We start from the raw sequence: 22,753 nt of genomic DNA, 5'->3' as shown, positions 1-22,753 counted from the left end.
AATGTTGACAGTAATGACCTGGACAGAGGCTGTTTTATATTAATGCATTGTCCTTTCAGTGAGTGGTTAGAGTTGCAGGTGGAACCTTTTCAAGAGAACAAAATAATTACTGAGTTTGTATCTGTTTAGCATTCTGGACTAGTGCTTATACTTCAGTTCAAAAAATTCTTCAAAAATAAGACATATCTGCTAGTACATAGAGAGAAAAATTGTCAGAATTCATTAAATGAAATCCTTTCTAGGATGCTTGTTTATCAAGTAATTTAAGTGTACTAAACTGTCAGTAATTTTTAGTAGTATAATTTAACAAGGGTGCCACTTTAATTTTAGATTTCAATATTTTAAACCTATCAAGAATCTGTCAAAATAAACGTCTTCAGATGCAACCATCTGATAGCATTATAGAACTTGGGAAACATATTTTCAGACTGTTAATATTTCATTAAGTTTTGGAAGTGTACAAATTTCAAACTTTCATGAAGCAAGCTGTCATGTGTAAACTTTCATGAAGTTTTATAATTTTTCAGATAAATTATAGAGGAATGCTGTCTATACTGTCCAAATAAATTATAGCGCACAAAAAAAATATAGAAGGAAATTGGCTGTAGTGAGGGTTTTAATGATATTATTGATAACGACACTTCTTACTTGTAATACTGATTTACAAGCAGTTTGTTTCGGCAACCAGACTTAACGCAAGATGTAAGAAATATTTTTTTTTGTATATGTGAAAAACTGTGTATTCCTCCATGTGAATTCTGGTAGCTCAGGCTTTGGTAACAAGCGCAGATTGTCACCTTGCGTTTAGCAATATTAGCAGGCACGTGCAATTATTGTGGGGAAGCTAAGAGAAGGTTAGTTCTAACCATGCCATACCATGCCATACCATGCCATACCATACCATACCATACCATACCATACCATACCATACCATACCATACCATACCATACCATACCATACCATACCATACCATACCATACCATGCCATGCCATGCCATGCCATGCCATGCCATGCCATGCCATGCCATACCATACCATACCATGCCATACCATGCCATACCATACCTTGCCATACCATGCCATACCATTCTAACTTGTTTGTTTAGTTATACCATTTGTTGATTAAAAACTGTCAGAATGATAGACCTTACTCTAAAACAGGGATAAAAAGATTGTTACCCCTCTCATCACCACTTCTGAGCTCTCGTTCGTATGTCTCATGCTATCCTTTTTCTACATAGTGGCATAAACAGAATATCGGAACACTTTTATCCTTGCCACATATGTTCCTGTGAGAATGATCTGCTCTCATTTTACTGCTGATAAAAGAAGAGGACAAAGCAGCAAAGTAACTTACCTAGTACCCCACAGGAACTGTTGAAGCCATCCCAGACTAGTACTGAAGTTGATCATTGCAACTTCATGAGCCCGAGTTTCTTGCTATAGAGAAGATGGCATTCGATCTGGGGACACTGAAATAGGATTGAGTATCACAGCAAATAGTACTGAAAAATCATTTGGTATTTACCAAGATGCTGATGCTCTGTTTTTCTTTTTAACTTTGAAGGTGATCATGACAGTAGCTGAGGATTTGTTGTGTTCTGCTTCTCAGAACAGTCGCATTTCACTGCAGCGAACACAGGCTGGATGGCTGTTGATAGCAGCCCTCATGACATTAGGTAGTAGCTCTCTTGAATTTTTCTTAAACTAAAATAAGCTGTTCTGTTTTCTTTCTCTGACCTCAGTTCTTTTGGTGTTTTTTCTTTAATTTAGCATTGCAAAATAATTCTTAGAAAACAACGTAAATCAGGATCTTTAGAAAAACCTTCTAAAATAAAAAAGTAATTTCTTCCAAATTTGCTATTAGTTCATTGGGAGCAATGTCTGAAAAACAGCAACTGGGTGGGACCACTATTAATTAGCTGTAGAAGATAAATTTCAAAGTCAATCTATCCAAAAGTCTTTGTGGTCATGAAGAATTATACTGATATTTTTAAGATCTATCCCAGATGAAAATAAGCTAATCATTTGTATTTCCCTCTTGTCAGGCATTTGAAATCTTATAGGACTTTCTGATATTTATGAGTGGTCAAATTATTGATTGTGATCACTAAATTACTCATGAAGAATGTATTGTATGTGTTTTGTTCGTATTTTTAAGGCACCTTTCATGTTTTCAGCTATTACTTCTGCCCAACAGCTCCCAGTTTTTTCTTAGATTAGGGAAAATACAACTTATACATTAACCTATAACAAATGTTTCCTTTTCTGAACACTGCTATTGCTTATTACATCTCTTTTATCCAGATGATCTGCAGGGTGTCTACTTAGAAAAAACAAAGATTATAGTTGGCTTGGTGACATTCTTGTAAATGTGTCAGTGGGTATGAAAACAGAATATCAAGAAAGTAAACATGTCAGAAATTATGTATGAGATGGCTAGGAAAGTAGCATAAAGATTTGTTCACCCCTGTAGTGATTTTGTGAACATAAATAAAAGAAACAATAAGAAAATTTAATTTTACTAATCCTTGCATTAACATGACAACTGTCAACACTTACAGGTCCTGCAGTTGTCCAACACCATCTGCCACGAATGCTGTTACTGTGGAAGTGCATCTTTCCGTCATCTCCTAAAGACCTAGAAACAGAGAAGACACGAGGAGATTCATTTACCTGGCAAGTAACACTGGAAGGCCGTGCTGGTGCTCTCTGTGGTAAGTGGGATTTACTGTGTCTTTCTCTGCATGTAGTTGGGCTGTTGGCTTGTTTTTCCTTCTCAGATCAGCAGTACTTCATAGTGATTTTTTCACTGAATGGTAAAGGATGTATTCACTCCTCAATATACATGCTTGTGTATATATATTTACCTATGTATGTCTATATATACATGTGTTTCATTTTTTTAAAAAAACAACCAACCAACCCAAAAACTCAAGAGAGTTTTTCCTCTTGTTCTTGTGATCAGTTGATTTCCAAGCAGTAAATGATGTCAGGAAGGTTATTTCTCTTCTCTTGTTTAACATACATATCAAAGTAATGAATGAAAACCCAAACCAGGGTGTCTTCTGTTGTTCATGCAGTCTATTGTATTTGGTAAATAGCATTTCTGTTTCCTAATTGGTAATTTATTGTAAGCAAAATAGAATTGGTGAGTCAGTCAAACACATTCATGAGAGTGGGAATACTCAGGTAAAAATTACAAGGAAGTTGCAATTCTCAGCCAGTAAAGAGAACTATGTATTTGGCTGTTATCTGGTAGGGTGCAATTTTTCATCATGAAATATTGTGAATTTGGGTTTCCGAGAGACAACTCCAGTGATCTTCAAATATTTAATGTGTTTCAGTCACATATTCTAGAGTACTAAAAGGTCCTTTGCATTGCAGAAATGTAAATCCTAGTATAGTGATCCCCTCTTTCTCTCATTTTTAAAATCTATCAGTAAGTGTAATTCAATAATAATTTCATTTTAGAAGTAACCTAAACAATTAATCTTTAAATATTTTCTCTTCCTTTTGGAAATAGATCTTTAATACTGTATATTCTCTAGTTGCTTTTTGGACTACTAACTCAAGTTTAGTTTTCTGTAAATAATGAAAAATATTTGTGTATATATAAGTTGTTTCTTGAAGTACGGTAGTTAAACTAAATTTAAAGAGAAAACTAGCAAAGTAAGCAGTAAGTCATCTGATCATCATCCTTCTCCAATTTTTTCTTTTTTTGTTCTTATTTTCGTGGAATTATCATGAAGTTGAGTTATATCCCATAACTCAATTCATAACAAAAAGCAATAAATGCTTGCATTTATATATGCAATTAAAGTCAGAGATACTGAAATCTCTAAGTAAATAGATGCTTATTTAGTGCTCTAAATAAGCATCTGTAAATATGACATTTTTCATTCCAAGATTTTTGTTAGTTTCTTAAATTATTTGTCAAAATATTTTAGATTTTTTTGTGTGCTTTCTTCTACTTTTAAATTATTAGTGAGGTAATAATCTGATTACTTCACTAATGTGATTTTTTTTCTTCTAGATATCTCATACTTATAAGTTAAAATCCAATTCCTTTTCTAGCTATCAAAAGCTTTGTTTCTCACTGTGCTGGTCTTCTTACGGATGAAGTTGTTCAGAGACTTCTTCCTCCTCTCCCAAGTGCTGTTGATTTATTGACACAGTAAGTGCATGTATCAAAGTGTTAAATGAGATTCTGGTTTTGAAAAGCAACAGAGTAATCTTCTTGTATTTGATTTTGTGCACTTTCTAAAGAACTTTCTTCTCAAAGTGCAAAAATTAGCGTATAGAATTCAGCAGTATAGCTGAAGACTTTAGTTGACATAATGTGTCTTGCAGATTCCAGTTTCACGTAAAGATGTTAGGGAATAAATTATTGTGTGCTTTTTTTAAAGTTAGTGTTCTGTCTAGTGCTCTGCTTTTTTAATCAAATATAGGATTGTGTTTAAGCATGATCACTTTTTATAATATGACAAAGTTGAAGAATATGCTTGGACAAAAAGTATATTTTTTTATATAGGCATTTTTTATATTTAGATTCAGAGCTAAGCTGGAAAGAGTTTTATAATTTTTAAAATTTATAATTTTTTAAATTTTTGCCTTCAGAATATGTAGTGATTTAAAGTATTTGGGCTCTTAACTCGAATTTATAGAGTTATATCCACAAAAAAATTAATTATAATAAATATAAGTGCAATCAAGGGCAACAGAAAGCCTTATTTATTTCTCTAATATTAAATAAAAGTAATGACTGGGAATGGAGTACAGAGAGGTTCTGTCAGAATACGTGAATTAAATTGTTTTGCTTCTACTATTGGCAATGCAAATCAAAACTGTACTTATGTATAGATTTTAAAAGTATTCAGTAGAGTGCTACAAATTAAATGATTGTTTCATTATGGTTAAAGTCTCTGATGTGCTTTTTATATTTTAAGGCTTTCTTCAATATGTAAGTCATATGGAAATTCTTTAAAAACATCATCAACGGTTTACAGACATAAACTTTATGAATTACTAGCAGTATTGCCTCCAAAGACTTATGAAGGTATGTATTTCCTTACAAAGATATATCTGTTAAAAATATCATGGGCTCATTTTTAAGTTTTTGTTCAACATATATTCAGCTAGCAAGGATCAGTTCCACCTTTTCTAATAAATTTTATTCCTTCTGTTTAGATTTGATGAAATCGTAGTGAAGTCACTATGGTTTTGAAAAGCTAGTGTTCATGATCATCTTTTTTTCCCCTCACTTATTACAAATACAGACTTTTGTCCTATTTTCAGTTGAAACTTGAAGGTAGACAACCTTGCAATTTTAAACTACTTGAAGAATTGACTTTCTTTGATGCCTGTTTTACTTTCCATTGAATCCTAAATCCAAAAGGTGTAATCTTAGCATAAATCAGTTTAATATAGTCCATTAAAAGAATTTGATTTAGGTACCTCAAGCAGACTTATATATTACAGATATATTAATCTGATTCTGTGCAGATTGTGGATAAATAATTTGTATTTAAAGAAAAATTTTAAAAAAATCTGAGAATAGGCTCACTTTTCTGTAGCAGAACATAACTAGCAGTATTTAAGATCTAATCCTATAATCCAATAACTGCACTGTAGTTAGATCTAACAGTTCAAGTAAAATTTTAAATATCTTTGTTGTCTAAATTGTCATGTAAATATAGTTTCCCACAGAATACTGTATGAACTGAAATAAGGAACCAGTGTTTCACAGCTGTAAAGAGAAGTACAGAGTATTTCATCAGGACAGAGAGAATATGGGCTGGCCAGCCAGCCACTGAATTGGATGTGTCCTCTGTATCATGGAGGGAATCCTTATTCAAATAATCTGCTCCATCTAGTGGTTACTGCTAAGTGAATCTTCATAGGACAAATCCCTGACCTTTGCCTTAAAGCTGTTGTCTCATTAGAAGTCTGTATAAAACACTTGGATATGTTATATGTGTATAATATTCATTTGTGACTTGAACTTAAATACTGGAAATGATGCCTCCATCCCTTACTGCAAGTGACTTCTTTAGTTCTTTTATTACAAGGGCAATGTTTTATAGAATACGAATATTTGAGTGTGGGTGGTTTTGGTGATTTCTTGGGTTTTCTTTGATTTTTGCATATGGTCTAACTTTATGGAAAAATAGACAGTATTTTACAGTGTGACCTGTAAAGTCTGATTCTTGTGAGAGAGCATCCTAGCTGAGCATGCTGCAATCTACAACCAATAAAAAGAGCTTAAAAGGTTTGTTATAAGAAAGTGATCACCCTGCTGAAAGCTTTGTAAATCAAAACAGTAGTTCAACAGATGTAGTCTCAGAGTTCTTCACCTGTTTGAAATGCAGCAGTATGAGACTGGGGAAAGAATGGAAATGCATATATTGCCAGAGATTATTTTCATGGTCCATTATATATTTTAACTTGTAAGTATACATCATTTAGAAATGGAAAAAAAAATTTTTAAAGTAAAGCTTGAAACAAATGCATTTCTTTCCATGTAATTTCCAGTATGACAGCTTCATGCAGAAACTGCATGTGTTTGAAAATACTAGGATTTTTTTAAATAAATTATTTGTGAAAACAGTAAGATTATGGAACCCAGGGTGCTTTTTTCAATGTCTAGTTTTAGTCATTATCACTGAGAAGAATAGTAGGTGTACTCTTGTGTTGCACAGCCTGGAACATTTTGTATGGCTCAGAGTGATACACTGAATGAGAAGCTTTCACCAGTTCATGGTTTTATTTCGTTTCTTTTCATTTTGTTCGATCTGAATAGTTAGCCAGAGGGTAGAAACGGGCAAGTTGTTTCTTTTTTGAGAAAATTTGTGATGGGGGCATACACTAGGAGATGTAACTCAAGCTTTTAGTCTTTGCAAATAATGTGCAAAGCTTTTTTTCTTTAGCAGAAGAGGAACAAAACAAAATACTCAGCAAAATAAACAGTTGAAAACAGATTCTTTATTCACAGCTCCAAGCCTCTTTCTCATCTCAAACCTTTAGATTTCTGAGGCCTGAGATAGTAGGACTTGTTTAGGCTCTGCTTGGTCCTTTCCTGCTCTCTTTCTGCCTCTCTGATGTTTCTCTTACTGCTTTCTGTCATTGATAAAAATCAGTATCTGCTCATACAGCAGAATTATGAAGGCTTACTGGGAGCGTGCATGAGTAGTAGACAATTTTTTGCATTATTTCAGCAACGACAGATGAGAAGAATGTACTAGGTTAACTTGAACATCAGCAACAAACATTTAACATGTTCTAGTTGCTGTCTTCCATCAAGTGTGAACAGTTAAAGACTTTGCAATTTAGCTAATACAAAGTATGAACTTGTCAAGCAGGGGAAAGCGGGTTCTGTTTCTACGATGATAATTTATATTCTTGATCATTTTCATGTGTCATTAGTTTTGGATGCTGATGTGCTCATGTTTTTGAGGCTAAAACATTTATTACCTGTGAGTTAATATAAAAATTTTAATTCTTATAATGTCCAATTTGATAATTTCACAAATCATTTCAGTAGTTTGAATTTTGATTATTAGATTTGTTGATGTTTTCTGTAGTCTGAAATTAATGTGTTTTGTCAGACAACTCATTAGGCTTCTTTTCATTCTTCAGCTTTTTGTGCTTGTTATGTTCCACTGTCTAAACCATAAAATTGAATACAAGCATTCACTTCTCTTTCCTAATAGGATGAGATGAATAGCTACAATGCTGGAACATTGTAGCCCAACCCACAGCATTCTGGCCCAAAATTTTGAACTGCTTTACATTGAAATAATATTATTTGACATGTTGAGGATGGCCAAGTGTCTGGGACTAAAACAAATGTTAATTTGGTTAAAATCGCCATTAATTTTTTTTTTTAAAAGCTATGTTCATAGAAAGGGGATTTTTAATTTCTTTTTATTGTGATCTATGATAATTAATGAAAGAGCAGTTTCTAGGTGGTTTTTTTTTTAATTATTGTGGTTTTTAAAAAGCCTCACTGTCTGTCTATTTCACACACTATCTGTGCATCTTGGAATGTATTTGATAATGCTAACCTTTCACATTTAAATTTGAGTTAAGCATTTTGGGAAAATTTGCTTGCAAATTAGTCAAGGAGGCAGGCAAAGCAACAGATGCCTGCAGGGGCAAGAGAGACTGATGGAGACAGGAGTCTGGGGGGTAGAGGGGAGGAAGTCAGCTTTCTCAGAACAGGTTCAAGATTCAGGAAGGGTAATATTGCTGGTTGCAGCTACCAGCTCCAACTATACAAATGGTTCTGCTTGTGCTCACGAGGTGCTGACAGCTGTGTTGTTCCACTGCTTGCACCTTCTGTGTGTTGAAAAATTATAAGCAACTTCAGTGCAAACAGGTAATTGTGTGATCATTTAACAACAAAACTGAATGCAGAGAACTAGATATGTGGAGTTAAGCCCCCTTTGATGCTGGTATTTCCCAGTTCATGAGGACTTGACTTTGCAATATTAATGCTCTGGAGGTAAATTCTTTGCATAAAGACTGTACATTCTTTAAGATAGTTCTGCAGTGTTTTCAACACAACTTACTTATCAGATAAGCCAGACCTTTCTCATCAAGCATGGTTCAGTGCTGGAAATGTTCTCTCACTGCAGGGATTATTTTAGTAACCTAAAATAGTCTGACTTGGAATGTCTAATGTTGTTGCTTATGTATAATGTACAATCTTGTCTGAAATATTATGTACAAAAATATGTGAAAGTTTTAATTATCGGTGTAAATTATCATAATGTAATCTACAATAAATTCCTCATGCTTTGCTTTTTGAGTGCAAACTCCTGAAATAGGGGAGTACCTTCTGCAGCTTTTGGTTATTTGTTAAACTTATGGACGTTTTAAATTACATCTGCTTGCCTAGTCCAAGTATTCCTGCGTGGTTATGTAATACATTCCACAGCATTCGTTTTCAGGAAATAGAAGAAAATACGTCTGGGCTAGTAACTGCCTTTTTTCCTCTACTTTAATTATAAATGTAACTAACTTACTGGATTAGCAGTTGTATGGCATTATGCCTTGTGTAAAGGTAAAGATGCCTGTTTTTCAGCTTCTAGATTGCTGTATGTGCTTAGTTTGCTTATTGTAGCTAGTGCTCTGTTATTTCCTCTGTAGCAAGAGTGTTCTCCAATTAACTATTTGAAGACATAAGAAAAACATTAGATGGATGTTTCTATTTCAGTATAAATATCTTGCTCCTGTAGTTGCTTGTGGCAAGCAATTAACCAAAAATTTTGAATATTTTTTTGCTTTAATTTAAAGGAAGCTTCTGTGCTGTTCTAAAAGAGTTAGTGGCTGACTTGACTGTCCCGGATAGCCAGATCGATGCCTCTACATTCTTGCTTCCGCCCCTTTGTCATGAAAATGATCTTCTCTTACTTGGTCCCTTACTGCAGGAGACTGACCACCGATTTATCGAAGAGCAGGTACTTTTTGATCTAGTATAATGGTAGTATTATTTTTTCATACAGTTGTAGTTATTTGGGTCAGTGCCAGTTTTGACTTTTTCAAAAATATGGCTATCACTTTTTTTCCCTTGTTACAGCTCCTTTTAGGTAACAGCATAGCTGGCGGCAGCCTGGAGTATGACCCTTACTCAATTTATGAGAAAGTTGCAAAAGGTGATTCCGTACCTAAACCACTACCTCCTATATTGTCTGTTATCAGTGCAGCAACGCGTCTTTTTGGAGTGATGTTTTCCCATGTAGCAGAATCTCACAGGTAAAGTAGTAATTTTAACTGTTGGGGAATTTGGGAAATGCTAAAAGATGGTCACAGTGTTTTGAGATTGAACACAGAAGAAAACAGTTCTGGAAAAAATAATGAATAGTATAAGTGGATTCTGTAAACCATCTGAACAATGTAATTCAGACTAACAAGTTTTTAGCCTTTCTTTTTAAAGTTACTCACAACGAAAAGGCGTATCTGGTAAGAGGTTACTGTTGTTATAATAAATTCGTTGACCAAGAAAAATTTTTCAATAGCCAAGCAAGTTTTGTTTCAATAGCCAGATCAAAATAGAAGTTACTTAAAGAGACATTACACAATTATTATAGGGCTTAATACATAGTTACTAAATGCCTTAGAATCAAAGAGGGACAAAAGGGGTAGGAAGCTGCAGTAAACTTTAAGTCCTGCCTCATTCTTTATAAAAAGTGGATGGGAAGAAACAAGAGTGTGTGTCAACACAGTTCTGTCAAGGTACAAGAATACTTGAAAGGGATCAAACTTCTCTTGGTTTTGTGCGTGTGTATGTATCTTCCTACTGCACACATGGCATTTTGGTTTTCCTCACATTTTGAGCAACTGATTGCTGAGGCATGAATTTCCTCAAGATTTTTGCATGCTGCTGCTTATTCTGTGTGCTGCTGGTAATTTTCTTGAATGCAGCATAAGAGCATATAAATTATTTTTAAATTGTACTGCTTTAAATTTTCAAAGCCAACTGTAGTTAGACCTCAGATCATGATCGTTATAGGTGGTGATGGTTTTGTAATTTCCTGTGAGGGATGAGTGCTTATTATGCGAGTCCTGAATCTTGACATCTTCACTGCTTAGAATGCTCTGGATTTAGCGTAATCCCGAGGCAGCTGTTTGTATATGAACATACCTGGCAATAAAATTGTGACATGCTTTATGATAGGTTCTTCTGACTTGCATTTAATTCCTTATTCCGTCTTCACTGCCTGCTTTTTTTGTGTGTTTTTTTTCTGTTTGTCTGGGCCTTTTGCCCCTACTATCACCAGGTTGCTGGTTGAGAGCAATTTTCTTCACCTGTTTCTCAAGAACTGAACTAATTGCTGCAGATAGCTGTGTTTTACTTTTCTATTTCTTTCCCTCCTCCTTTCTCAATTGTAAACTAAAATGCATTGTTCCCATACACAGTTCCTTTTAACAACATCTGTCTAATGTTACTTAGATATAAATAGTTACCTGTGAATACATATGTTATAAGGAAGTAAAGGCAAAAAGTTCGTGTTCATGGAGTTTCTGTAATACCTAGGCTTTGTTGTGTTGTAAAATAAAATAAAAAAGCTTGATTTGTTTCCTTAATTTTTAATTCTGTAATTTGTTTTCTGTTTTTGTTTAAGGCTCCAGGTGTTAGAACAGTTGTTGAATTCCATAAAGCAAACAAAAGGATCACGGCAACAAATAGTACAACTAAATGTTGTCTCAGCCTTTTCTACTTCCTTAAAGGTAAATCTTCTCTCTCTCTCCCCTTTGTCTCTCTCCTTTGTCTCTCTCCTTTGTTTCTCACTCTCTCTGTTATGAAAACATGACATTTATTGGTTCAAATGTGTCCACATAGAAGTTCTTTCTTTGATTAACAGTCAAGGTCTTCCCTTTTTTTAATGTTAAAAGGTTAGGGAAACCCATTCCAGTACGCTCTAGTATACCATCATCCATACTAGCATCATTCAAATAGGAGAGAGAAAAAATCTGTTTGTATCATTTCTATCTTTATCACTGTCTCTTTCATATTTCTTTGTATAAATAAAGTGTAACGATTGGTAAAATAAAGTAGTCTCATATCTATCTGCCATTTGTTGCTTTTTCCTAATGCTTTGCTTGTTTTTTCCTCTGTTCATGTGAAGTTTTGATTATTCTCTTCTTAGGCTTTCTTCAAACTAAAATGTTTTCAGAATGGGCAAGAGCTTTCATTGGACAATATTTGTATTTGGTGCATATTTAATATGCGATCCAGATAACTGCTATAGCTTTTGCTCATACTCTTTTTTTTGAACTGAGATTTTTCTTTATGTCATTATTCTGTTTTCACTGATTTTCTTCTTGATATTATTTTTTGAATTTTATGCTAGTGTGTTGGTTTATTGGATTCTACTGCAATTTATCCAATATTTCTTAAAATCAGAATGTTGGTATTGTAATGTTGTGCTATGATGTACACTTATATGGAGTTAGACTTCTAATTATCAAAATGGCAAATAAAAATAGAGGAATTCCTCAGATAAGAGGAAGAAAAACAAATTCCTTCGTCAGATCTTGTAATTTTTTCATGACTGACAGAAAAACACATTGTAATTACACTGCTTTCTTGGTGTTTAAATATATTTATTAATATATTATTAATATATTATTTAATATATTACTAATATATCTATTTTTAGCACTTGGCTAACTGCAAGGGAAGTTTAGGTCCAGAAGAAGTTAGAAGATCTGCCCTGACATTGGTAATGGGTGCCTTGGAAAGCAATAATCCACTCCTAAGATGTGCTGCTGCAGAGTGTTTGGCCAGATTGGCACAGGTGGTTTCTGACAGTGCCTTCACTGCAGGATTAGCACAAGTCAGTTTTGACAAGTAAGTTTGAAAAAAATGTGATAAGTTACTAGTTGAGCCTACAAAAATGCTTGAGAAACCTACCTGGCCCCTATTATGATAATAATTTTTAAAAGCTGGTTTCCTTCATGAATTTGATGTCACTTCAGAAATTAACACGAGAAAGCACTGCCTGACTTCTGCATGTATTTCTTAGTTTTGCTGATCTTTAAGAAGATTGTCTAAGTAAGCATGTAGACTTTCAAATAAATTAAATCAGCTGCTATTGTAGCAGCATGATTTAAATATATCTAAAATATTTTTGGTACTTCCTTCAGATAAGAGAACTTAGAATTTTGGCAATATAACTGTGTACTGAAATATTTTAGTGATTATATACTAAAAATTCCATTTGTAGATGTGCTTATTACACATAGTATCAGTCTTAATGATTACACTAACAGCTTTCTTTCCTTATAATTAATAGGCTAAAATCTGCTAGAGATGTAGTATCAAGAACAGGTCATTCCTTGGCTCTGGGATGTCTGTATAGGTACCTAGGAGGAATAGGTTCTACTCAGCACCTGAATGCATGTGTTGGAATCCTTTATACTTTATCTCAGGACAGCACTTCTCCTGATGTACAGGTACTTGTCACGTATCTAAAAATGTTATGTTACAAATTAACTGACTTTTATTTTGGAGTATAAGTTTTTTTTGTAAGAATAACCCTTCACAACCTCTTAGGTGTACCTCACAGGTGATGGCTGAAGCAGCAAAGGTAATGAATACCAGAGCCCCTGCTCAAAATCCACCTTCACACAGAATCACAGTGTTAGGGATTGGAAAGGACCTCAAAGGATCATCTAGTCCAATCCCCCTGCTGGAGCAGGACCACCTAGATTAGATCACACAAGAAAACACCTTACAAGCAAGAGCTATGATGAGATATGGGAGGTTCTTGATTAATGATCAATGCTGGCTTCAAAACCAATATCTGATTGTTTAGGAATTATTAATTTCACATTCACCTGTATCTTGACCTTGACTAGATGGTACCTAGGTTTTTTTGTTCGTGTCAGTTTTTGCCTCCACTACAATGTTTACCTCACGGCATTTTTTGCTGAAGGGTTAGGTAGCTTGAATGCTGTAGAACTTGGTCAATATACTTCGTTGAATAAGGCAAGATGTTTTGAAGACCAATTCAAATTACTTCTCTGGCTAAAACTGTTATCTATCAGAATAGCTTTAAGAGACATTGGGTGAGTGTATTCCGTGTAATTGTCTAAATCTCACTTGTAGAATTTTTTTAAGCTTTATGTTCAATATCTTTACACAGAGAAGAATTGTATGTTGACATGAAACAGATGTGGCTATTGGTGCAAAGTAAGAGAGATTAAACCAATATATTCTCAGCAACTCTGTTGTAGTATTTTTTCATAATTCTCTTGTTCTTGCACATGGAACTATAAGAAATTTTATAAAGAGCGGAATGTATTTGAGGAATAATAATCACTATTAATTTACGATTTTTTTTTTATTAACAATGACAAATTTAATATGGTTCTTTCACTTCAGAACGCACAGTTCCTTGTAAAATATTCAAAATGGCTTATTAAGCATCAGGTTCTTAAACTTTCTTTCTATAACCTCTCTATTTGTCCCTTTGGAGCCTAAAAGTGCCACTTCCATTACACTTGATTACTGAATATCTCTTGAACTGTCAAATTTTAGAAAAATCTTATGTTTATTCTATGATACAGACATTACATGACTGCTTCTCTTATTCAACAGGCATGGGCACTACACTCCCTGTCACTGATAGTAGATTTAGCTGGCCCCTTGTATCACGTGCATGTGGAACCTACTTTATCTCTTGTTCTCATGTTGTTGTTGACTGTGCCTCCTGCTTACGCTGAAGTTCACCAAAGCCTTGGTCGCTGTTTAAATGCACTTATTACCACGCTGGGCCCTGAGCTGCAAGGTATGCAACATACAATAGTGTCAGCTTTGTTTGGTTTAGCAACAAAACTGCTAAACATTGTTGCAATGTGTAATTCAAATTTTATCAACAGGTAAGTACATGCTGTGTTTTTTCTCTCATTGTTAAGTCGTATTTCACAGGCCAGGAGTTTATGCAATCAAGATGACATGACTGCTAGTTTTCCAAAAATAGTATCTCTTTTCGACATCTTTTCCTTTGTTTGAACTGGTTCTCCAAGCCCTGCCTTGGGCTGAAAATTCTTACATTTAGCATGAAAACAGAAGGTATTAACAGAGTTAGGAGCCAGTCTATGTTTTAGTTATGATGCAGACATTTAAAATTTGCATCTAAGTCAACATTTAGATTTCTGGACACTGAATTTCCAGAGAGCAATGTTGCCATTACTCAATGATGTCAGACTATGACACAGATACAGAAATTATCCTTCAAGAGCATGAGAATTATGAGTGGCTTTGGGAAAATACAAGTTATCATGTTTTGGAAAAAAAAAAAAAAGCTGATATTTTAAAAATGCAAAACAAAAACTTTTTCTCTTTCTAATATAGGCAGCAGTACAACAGTTTCAGCCTTAAGAACTTCCTGCCTCTTGGGCTGCGCAGTGATGCAGGATAATCCCGACTGCCTTGTTCAGGCTCAAGCCATCTCTTGCCTTCAGCAGCTTCACATGTTTGCTCCTCGACATGTCAACTTGTCTAGCCTTGTAAGCTGCCTATGTGTGAGTATACGTTTATTAGTCTATATCCCTGTATTTTAAAACATTTTGTTCAGAAATGCTTAAAAGTGCAGATGCTTCTTTAACCAGAGAAACTGATCATTGTGTAGGGGTGAGGTGTTTCATATCCTCCTACAGGCAAGTATTCTCTATTTTTTCATTTTTTTCTGCAGTTTTTGCTTCTCCTGTGCAAGATGAGCACATTCTGTAGAAATCTTGGCCTTCTGAACTGCTTGCAAGTGCATTCTGCTGCTCTTATTAAGGCCGGTTGTCTGGCAGGATATACCATCTATTACAACTTTGTGCTGGATTTTTACGAGCTGTATTATGTTGGCCAGTTTTTTTCCTCTGCTGCTTTTTGTGTCTTTGATTAAAAAAATTGTGTGTGTACTAATTGCTGAGAACTGTTTTGTTTGGGTTTGTTTTTTCATGATAATGAAAAATTGTAGATTTTTGTAATTTCTGTAGCAGTAATGCTTCAGTGTACTGACTTCTTGACAGTCAGTATAAAAACTTCTGACACAAAAGTAATAGTCTAACTAGGTCTTTGGAAAACATAAAATTACCTCTTTTTCAGCCCTATTTGATATAGGGGGTGGGGGGGGTTGTTTGTTTGCTGGGCTTTTTTTTTGTTTGTTTATTTACGCCAAAAGTCTCTCTGTCTTTGAATAGCTGCTGTTCTGAAGCACTTAGTTATATGAAGAAAGCAAAAATAATTTTCTGGTAGTTATTAGCCTTGATGGGTTTTCAGGAGCTTGCTAGAGATTTTTGTGGGCTTTTTTTGTTTGTTTGTTTGTTTTTTAAATAAGACCATCTATTCTCCCTGTAAATCAGAGAGAAACAAAAAAACACAAACAATAAAGTATGATTTTTTTTTTTAATCTTTCTTGTCTATCTTAACCCAGTTCTTATCACACATCTTACCCTGGGTAGCGCTTGTATATTAATAGTAACTATATGTTGATTTTGTATATAGTCTAGATTCCTTCCGTTTATCAGTTTGACTAGAAAGATGATTGTGGGAACTAGGAAAAATTGAAGGAGAAGCTCCTTCAGCCCCACATTGTGTTAGGCATGGATATACTAGCTGCAGAAGAACTGGAACTCATCTGAAGTGTTCTTTCTTTTGGCATATACTGGCTATGATTTTCTTTCCTCTGGGTAAAACACCTTTTTTCTTACATTGATAAAATCACAACAAATCGTGTAAGTCAGTCCCTTGCTCAGAGGATGTATTAGCTTTTGGGATCATATCTAAGTCTATGTACAGTCTGCTTCCATGTACAGTATGATCTCTCTAACCAATAAAAATTATCTGCTAATAAAGAGAATCTTGTGATAAAGCTCTTGTCTATACAATATTACTGATTTTTACTCTTTTTGCAAATTTTCTTAAGGTACTTCATATAGTACTTTATGAACTTTGTACTATTAAATTACTCAGTTAAGAAGCATGATTCATGTCTGAAGTGTGTATGTGTGTTCGTGCATCTGTACACATGTGTGTTCATCTCTACACCAGAAACGATTGTGAGCTTCACGGGGAAAGAATCCACCAAAGTCAGTGGCCTTACATGGATGAACTTTTCTCATTATGATGGACTTGTTATAGAACTATGGCCAGTGTTGCTGATATGGACAATTCAGTAAATGTCAATAGTTCTTTCAAGAGTGTCATAAAGAAGTTTTGAGTGTGTGCTTTGCAGGTCTGTGAGAAGGTCATTGCACAAGCAGGCTTCTGTGTTGGTAAAACTCGCGTTCATCCATGTAGTTTCCACCACTAAATCACCATCTTGCTAGGGAAGCAGAATAAACTGTTGGACTGGACCTGAAATCTGCTCTTGACTCTGTTGTTGGCTTGCGAGGTGGCTCTTAGCAAGTCATTCTCCATAAGTTTAAATTCCTATAAGTGGAGGACAAGGTGTGATTGCCCTCCCTTCCAACACATTTTCAAGTCTCAAGGGGAAGTAGAGTATAAAACGTGGGCACTAGGCACTGTGGCTGTTCACCACTGCATTCTTTATTTAAGGCAGAAAAACAGGAGAGGCAAAGAATCTCTGGTCAGATAAGTGATCTTTTCCCCTTCTGTCCATAGAAACATGAATTCTCAGTCATAAAATCTTCAAAATGAAAGTGCAAAGATTTTTTTTTTTTTTTTTTTTTTGTAGCATTTGAAACAACTCCCCTCTTCGCTCTCTTCCTCCAAGGTTTCTGGAAAATTTTTGTGTCTTCAAACTTGCCTTTTTAAAAATCTGAAATAGGCATTTTCTCTTTCTTCCTTTTCTCTTTCTTCCTTTTCTCTTTCTTCCTTTTCTCTTTCTTCCTTTTTCTTCGTTTTTCTTACAAATGTAGCATTAGGCATGCCAACACAATTGCTGTGAGCAGCTGCATGCTGCCTCCTCCACCAGTCTTCCCACGCCCTAGAGCATGAGATGGTTCACACCCCCAAAGTATTTAGACGATTCAGCTTGTGACTCTGCTAGCAAAACATGACTCAGGCGATGGATACATGGCTTCACTGGCTTGTTTTTTGGTTTGTTTTCTTTTTTTTTTTTTTTCAATTGTGTACATGTGCCTACCATTACCTAGCTTCCCTTCTTCAGCTTCTGAAAGTATTCCTTGTTTGTCAATTGGATCTTTTTTCACAGGGCTTTGCATCTAACAACGTAATGCTTGTCCTGTCAGTTAAATTCTTGGCTCCAGCGGAATAGAAATCGTATGCTTTTGATCATGTCTAACATTAGCTCTAAAGCTAACTTATGTGAGCACAGACTTCTAAAGATCTTATCTGTGTAAGCTTATGATGTAGCGAACACTGGTTTTCAGCTGCAAGACATTAAAGATGATTCGAAACACCATAAGTATACAATATCAATAACTATGTGTGCCATTGTCTTGGTACTATTTAAGTACTAATTTTAGAGGCAGCTGGCTTGCAATTTAAGTGTGTTCAACATTAAATATAAGATAAATGAACTAAGCAAATGAGGAGTTTGGTATGTTTGAGATGAGATTTTGAGTTTTAATATATGCTGAATTTACATGTAATGGTCTCCTTGTGTGGTTGGTATCACTGTGATATCTATATTTTGGTTTTGTCATGACTGGTTTGTCATTTGTTTTTGTGCAGGAAATCTTGTTGGATAATTCTGTGTTGGTAGGTCCCTGTGCCTTGTTAATCCTAAACTTTTGCAGTTTGCAGTGGTGGTTTTTGTTTCATCTTTTATCTTTTCCTTTTAACCATTTTAATGTAATTTCTTTTAGCATGTCAAGTGACATTTGATTATCATCCTAACCAAACCCTTCCTAACTTTCTGCGGATTGGCAGACATACATTTCACTTGTGTTCTTAGTGAGGCATAATTTGGGCTTTTTTTTTTGTTTTGTTTTTAATGTGTTAAGCACAGAAAGGGAACTATTTATCCATTTAAGTTTGTATGTGATGCTTGCATTTTATGTCTGTTATTTAGTCCTGTCCCCTGCTTAGAATGTGAGAGAAGTGAAAAGTGTGCCTCTTGCACTATTCAGTATCCTGAATTGGATCCTCTGTTTTTTCCCTGTTAAAAACGAGCACGCAATTTACGCATGTCAAACTTGCAGTAGAGTGTGTAGCCTGCTTGCATAAATGTTGCATTAAAAGCCTCACTTGTTGTTTTTAAAGTTTCAGTTAAAATGTCTTGCAGACGTACTTACTCAGTCAGGTTTCTTTTCTTTCAGAAGAACTGTGCAGAGAGTATATATTTGTGTGTATTAAATATGTAATTCGGAGTATTGTAGATTCATGTGCATGCATAGAGATTTGGAAGACTAAGCTTAGTTTTGTTAATTTAGCAATGCTGAAATTCTGTATTGCTTACTTTTTTTGTCCTTAAGTTGCTCTTTTTAACTGTGTGTTAACTAATACATATTAGTCATTTTGACTAACACATATTGACCTGTTGCTGGCAAATGAGGAGCATGACCTTACTGCAAGGTTTCCCTGCAGCAGACACTCAGCTCTGTCTGTTTTAAGGGTGATGACAGCTAAGCATACACAATTGCTTAGTTGTAGAGAATCATAGAGAATAACTTTTTTGATGGTAATCTAAGCTTGATTTGAAAGAAGCTCCATAAATATTGGTGTAGTCATCTTCCCTGGCCATACAGCTGGTTCATTGTATCTTTAGGATCCCCTTCAGAATGTTCTTAAAATTGAAAGCAAGCAAATAAAAATTACAAAGCTCCTCTCTAACAAAAAACTTGAGGCCATGTCTTGGGTTTTTAAAGTGTTTTTCCTTGTTCATGTAATACTGAATCTGTTGTCATGTATTTTTCAGTATAAAAAACTAACACTGGCCTAGTGGTGTTAAAATATGGTGACACTATAAACTATTTTGCTAGAAACTGCTCAGGAGAGCTGACTTGTCTCAGTGTGATACACTCACCAGTAAACTCTCACTCTTCCTTTCACCTTCTTTAAAACATAATTTAATGTAATCTGAGTATACAATATTTTTTGCAATGAAATCACAGCAGTGTTCTCTTTGCCCTTTCTTAGCAATTTCCTTTCATGCATGGAGTTCAAATTTACTAAAGCTTGATTGACTGTCTCACCCTTGGTTGGATTGGCATTTCTCTAGTTACATCTGAAGATGATTTGAGTAATTTTCTCTTGCACTGAGTTTTCAAGCCCACCATATATATACCCTGTAGTCAAAGAATAGAGTCAATTGTTCATTGAGACCACGATTCAATTATCATTGAAGTTAATGTGGGTCTTTCTACCAGTATCAGTGGGAGTTAGATCCAGCCCCAAACCAGTTTTATAAGTTACCTTTGGAGAGAAAATGTTAAAAGTACTCATATGTTACAATTGATTACAGGAGTTGCAAAACTTTTCATTTGGAGTTTAAAAAAAAAAAGCAGAGCAAAACTAGCATCAATTACATGCTTACTGACTTCACAGTTTTGTCATAACTGCAATTGTTCACAAAATACCAGCCTTACTGAGGTATTGCTATAAGATTTCTTAGCCATCTTACTGTTTCTTCTTGCACATTTCAGGTGAATCTCTGTAGCTCATACTTATTATTGAGACGTGCTGTGGTAGCTTGCTTACATCAGCTTGTGCAAAGAGAAGCTGCTGAGGTGTCAGAATATGCTGTTGCATTAGTTAAAGAGAACAGAGAAGATTTTACTCCAGGTAAAGTATTGAAGTTTTGAGATCAAAGAGGTGGACACACTGATAGTGAATTTTAAACACACTTTACTATGGGTATGAAAATTTTGCCACATTCTTGAAATCTTTAACTCAAAAAGGTTTTCGGCTTCAGTTCTCTATATAGTACCAAGTTATGTAACCATCCAAACCCTTTCTTAGTGATAAAATGAAGATACCATTGCTTCTCATATACTGAAGATAGTAAGGGTCACTAAATGAGAAAATGCAAGTGGAGTTCCAGAGAAACCTAAGCCTACCTAGCCAGTAGCTCTTGTAGTAACTGCTCCATAGTCCTGCATTTTACATGCATACTCATAATTTCATTTTCCCACATAAATCTCTTCTTAAGTTAAAAATCTGTCATTGAGGGAAAGTGTGCAAAGCCTGTTGAATAAAGTTTCTGTTGACCTCTTTGGAGAACTAGTTAAGTAATAATCATCTGGGGTCCCTAGAATTTTTAGCTTCCTAAAGGTATGGATTTTTTGCCAAAACACCTGAAAATAAACACTAGTTCATCCTCATGTGCCTTACTGTGAGGGAACGGTGGTAATAAATGATTTCACTTCAGATTTCTGTTCAAGATCATCTGGAAATTTTCAGAAAAGATAGACTATAGCCATTTTGTAAAAATGTTGATTTTTCACATTGGTAATATTGGGCAAATGAAAACTAAGTCATGTTCATTTAACAAGTTATTTCCATGTATCTCATTTTGAGCTTTGTTGGAGAATAATTTTAGCTTCTCTTTCAAGTTAAAACATTGTTTTAGAATTACCTTATGAGTCAGTGTGAGGAATCAGATGGCCAAAGATAATTTGTTTCAGGACCTCAGATGCTATTGTGATGGTAATGCCATGATACTCAGAGTAGGATTCTTTTTTTTTTTTTTTTTTAGCCTGAGGCAACTTTCTTTCTGTTGTTAGTATGTTTCTGTAAAAGTTCAAAGTTTGTTTTGTGCTCAGATGATTTAGGCATGATATTAGAGCAATGAAAACTATTTTTCAAAAGTATTTCAGGGCTAGATACTTGTTCATAAGGTACTCTGTGTGCAACCTTCAGTGGGGTTTCTGTCATCATTATTACTGCAGTTTTGTGACGTACAGCATTCAGCTCACGGACTTTGTTTTTAGCAGATGTTAACATCAGAGAAATAGGCCTGGAGGGGGCATTGCTGGGCTTGCTGGACAAAGAATTGGATCAAAGATTGTGCCAAGATATCAAAGAGACTCTGACTCATATGCTTACTTCAATGGCAGTTGAAAAGCTCTCTTTTTGGCTGAAACTTTGTAAAGATGTTCTTGCTGCCTCAGCTGGTAAGTCCTAATACACAATGAAAATAAGGCCTGCAGCAGAACAGTATGTCATTGAGGGAAAGTATTCTTGTTTCTTGGATGTTGGACATTTATGAAGCGTATCATCATCCTTCATATTAAAACAGTGGACCCTTTAACTTAGTTCTATCAAAAGAAATATGACTTTCTCCCTTCTGATTGCCTTTTCCCTATTGAACAAGTTTTTGTTAACATTTTAGTATGTCTTGCCTGTTCATATTCTTGTTGATTTATAGTCCTAATGTTCACTTATTTCCATATCAGAAATGGAAATGCAGAATACCTTTGAGCTTGTGGGTCCTATGCAAGTATTTACAAGAGAAATATTCAGACCCTCTCTTCTGTTAATAATAGGAAAGATGCAGAGCTACTATATCATAATGAAACTCCGGAGCAGATGAAATTAATTACTGTGCTGAATATTGGGGTGGAGGGTCAGAAATTCTTTTCTTTCATCTTCAATGCAGGAGGAAAACTTCTTGGATTTAATTTTTTTTTTTTTTTGATTTGGAAAGATACTAGCTTCTAATGTGTCACACTTATTTTAAAAGGTTTTTTTTTTCTTTCACTTCTTTTACTGAAATTCTTCATTTACTTTCGTGGTATTGATCTTGTCTTCCAGCAAGTAATATCAACCAAATGCAGATAGTTTTGTTACATTTTGGGTTTAATTTTAGCATTTAATTTAAAACACCGAGGTTGAAGGGAGTCATAGTGAGTTGGAGGCTAGAAATGGACTTTGAAGAGATTTTCTTATGAGTCCTTCTGTAGTTTTCAGTTACAGTAAGAAAGAATATAACATTTCTCTTTTTTTTTTCTTTTTCTTTTCCCCTCTGTGTCCTAAATACAGATTTCAATACAGTAGCTTCAGTAGATACCACTCAAGAAGAGGAAACTGCCAAAGGGGATGATGCATCTGTATTAACGTCTGACAGTGATGAGAGATTCCATCCTTTCAGTAATCCACGATGGTCTACCAGAGTTTTCGCTGCAGAGTGTGTTTGTAAAATAATAAGCCAGTGTGAAAATGCAGGCAGTGCACATTTTGACATAACTTTGGCTCAGGAAAGAAAACAACGTGATTCCAGAGGTATGTGTTAAGCACTGAAAGAATTTCACAGAATGCAAAGTATGCTTAAAATAAATGTTAGCTGTTTGCATCTTAATGAAATTCATCATAAATTTGTT

The 22,753-nt window shown here is 34.8% G+C and overlaps 1 protein-coding gene across 3 annotated transcripts in view; it reads left to right on the top strand.

Moving 5' to 3' along the window:
* HEATR5A (HEAT repeat containing 5A) overlaps nt 1-22,753 on the top strand; it is a 56,183-nt gene that overhangs the window by 15,976 nt on the left and 17,454 nt on the right. Inside the window, exons 10-24 of one of the 3 annotated variants that reach the window (XM_086612970.1) lie at nt 1,569-1,680; nt 2,566-2,718; nt 4,079-4,178; nt 4,951-5,060; nt 9,302-9,465; nt 9,585-9,760; nt 11,131-11,236; nt 12,169-12,359; nt 12,805-12,964; nt 14,112-14,301; nt 14,868-15,037; nt 18,165-18,191; nt 20,078-20,216; nt 21,365-21,547; nt 22,416-22,655. In XM_086612970.1, the coding sequence (XP_086469096.1) occupies nt 1,569-1,680; nt 2,566-2,718; nt 4,079-4,178; nt 4,951-5,060; nt 9,302-9,465; nt 9,585-9,760; nt 11,131-11,236; nt 12,169-12,359; nt 12,805-12,964; nt 14,112-14,301; nt 14,868-15,037; nt 18,165-18,191; nt 20,078-20,216; nt 21,365-21,547; nt 22,416-22,655 (2,221 nt within the window). The remainder of the gene's footprint in view (nt 1-1,568; nt 1,681-2,565; nt 2,719-4,078; nt 4,179-4,950; nt 5,061-9,301; nt 9,466-9,584; nt 9,761-11,130; nt 11,237-12,168; nt 12,360-12,804; nt 12,965-14,111; nt 14,302-14,867; nt 15,038-18,164; nt 18,192-20,077; nt 20,217-21,364; nt 21,548-22,415; nt 22,656-22,753) is intronic. The other 2 variants (XM_009993182.2, XM_086612971.1) reach the window with 2 other exon arrangements.

The sequence above is a fragment of the Tauraco erythrolophus genome, chromosome 6, assembly GCF_009769465.1.
Source record: "Tauraco erythrolophus isolate bTauEry1 chromosome 6, bTauEry1.pri, whole genome shotgun sequence".
NCBI classification, from domain to species: domain Eukaryota; kingdom Metazoa; phylum Chordata; class Aves; order Musophagiformes; family Musophagidae; genus Tauraco; species Tauraco erythrolophus.
The sequence above is the reverse complement of the archived record's forward strand: the minus strand, read 5'-3'. Positions and strand labels throughout refer to the sequence as shown.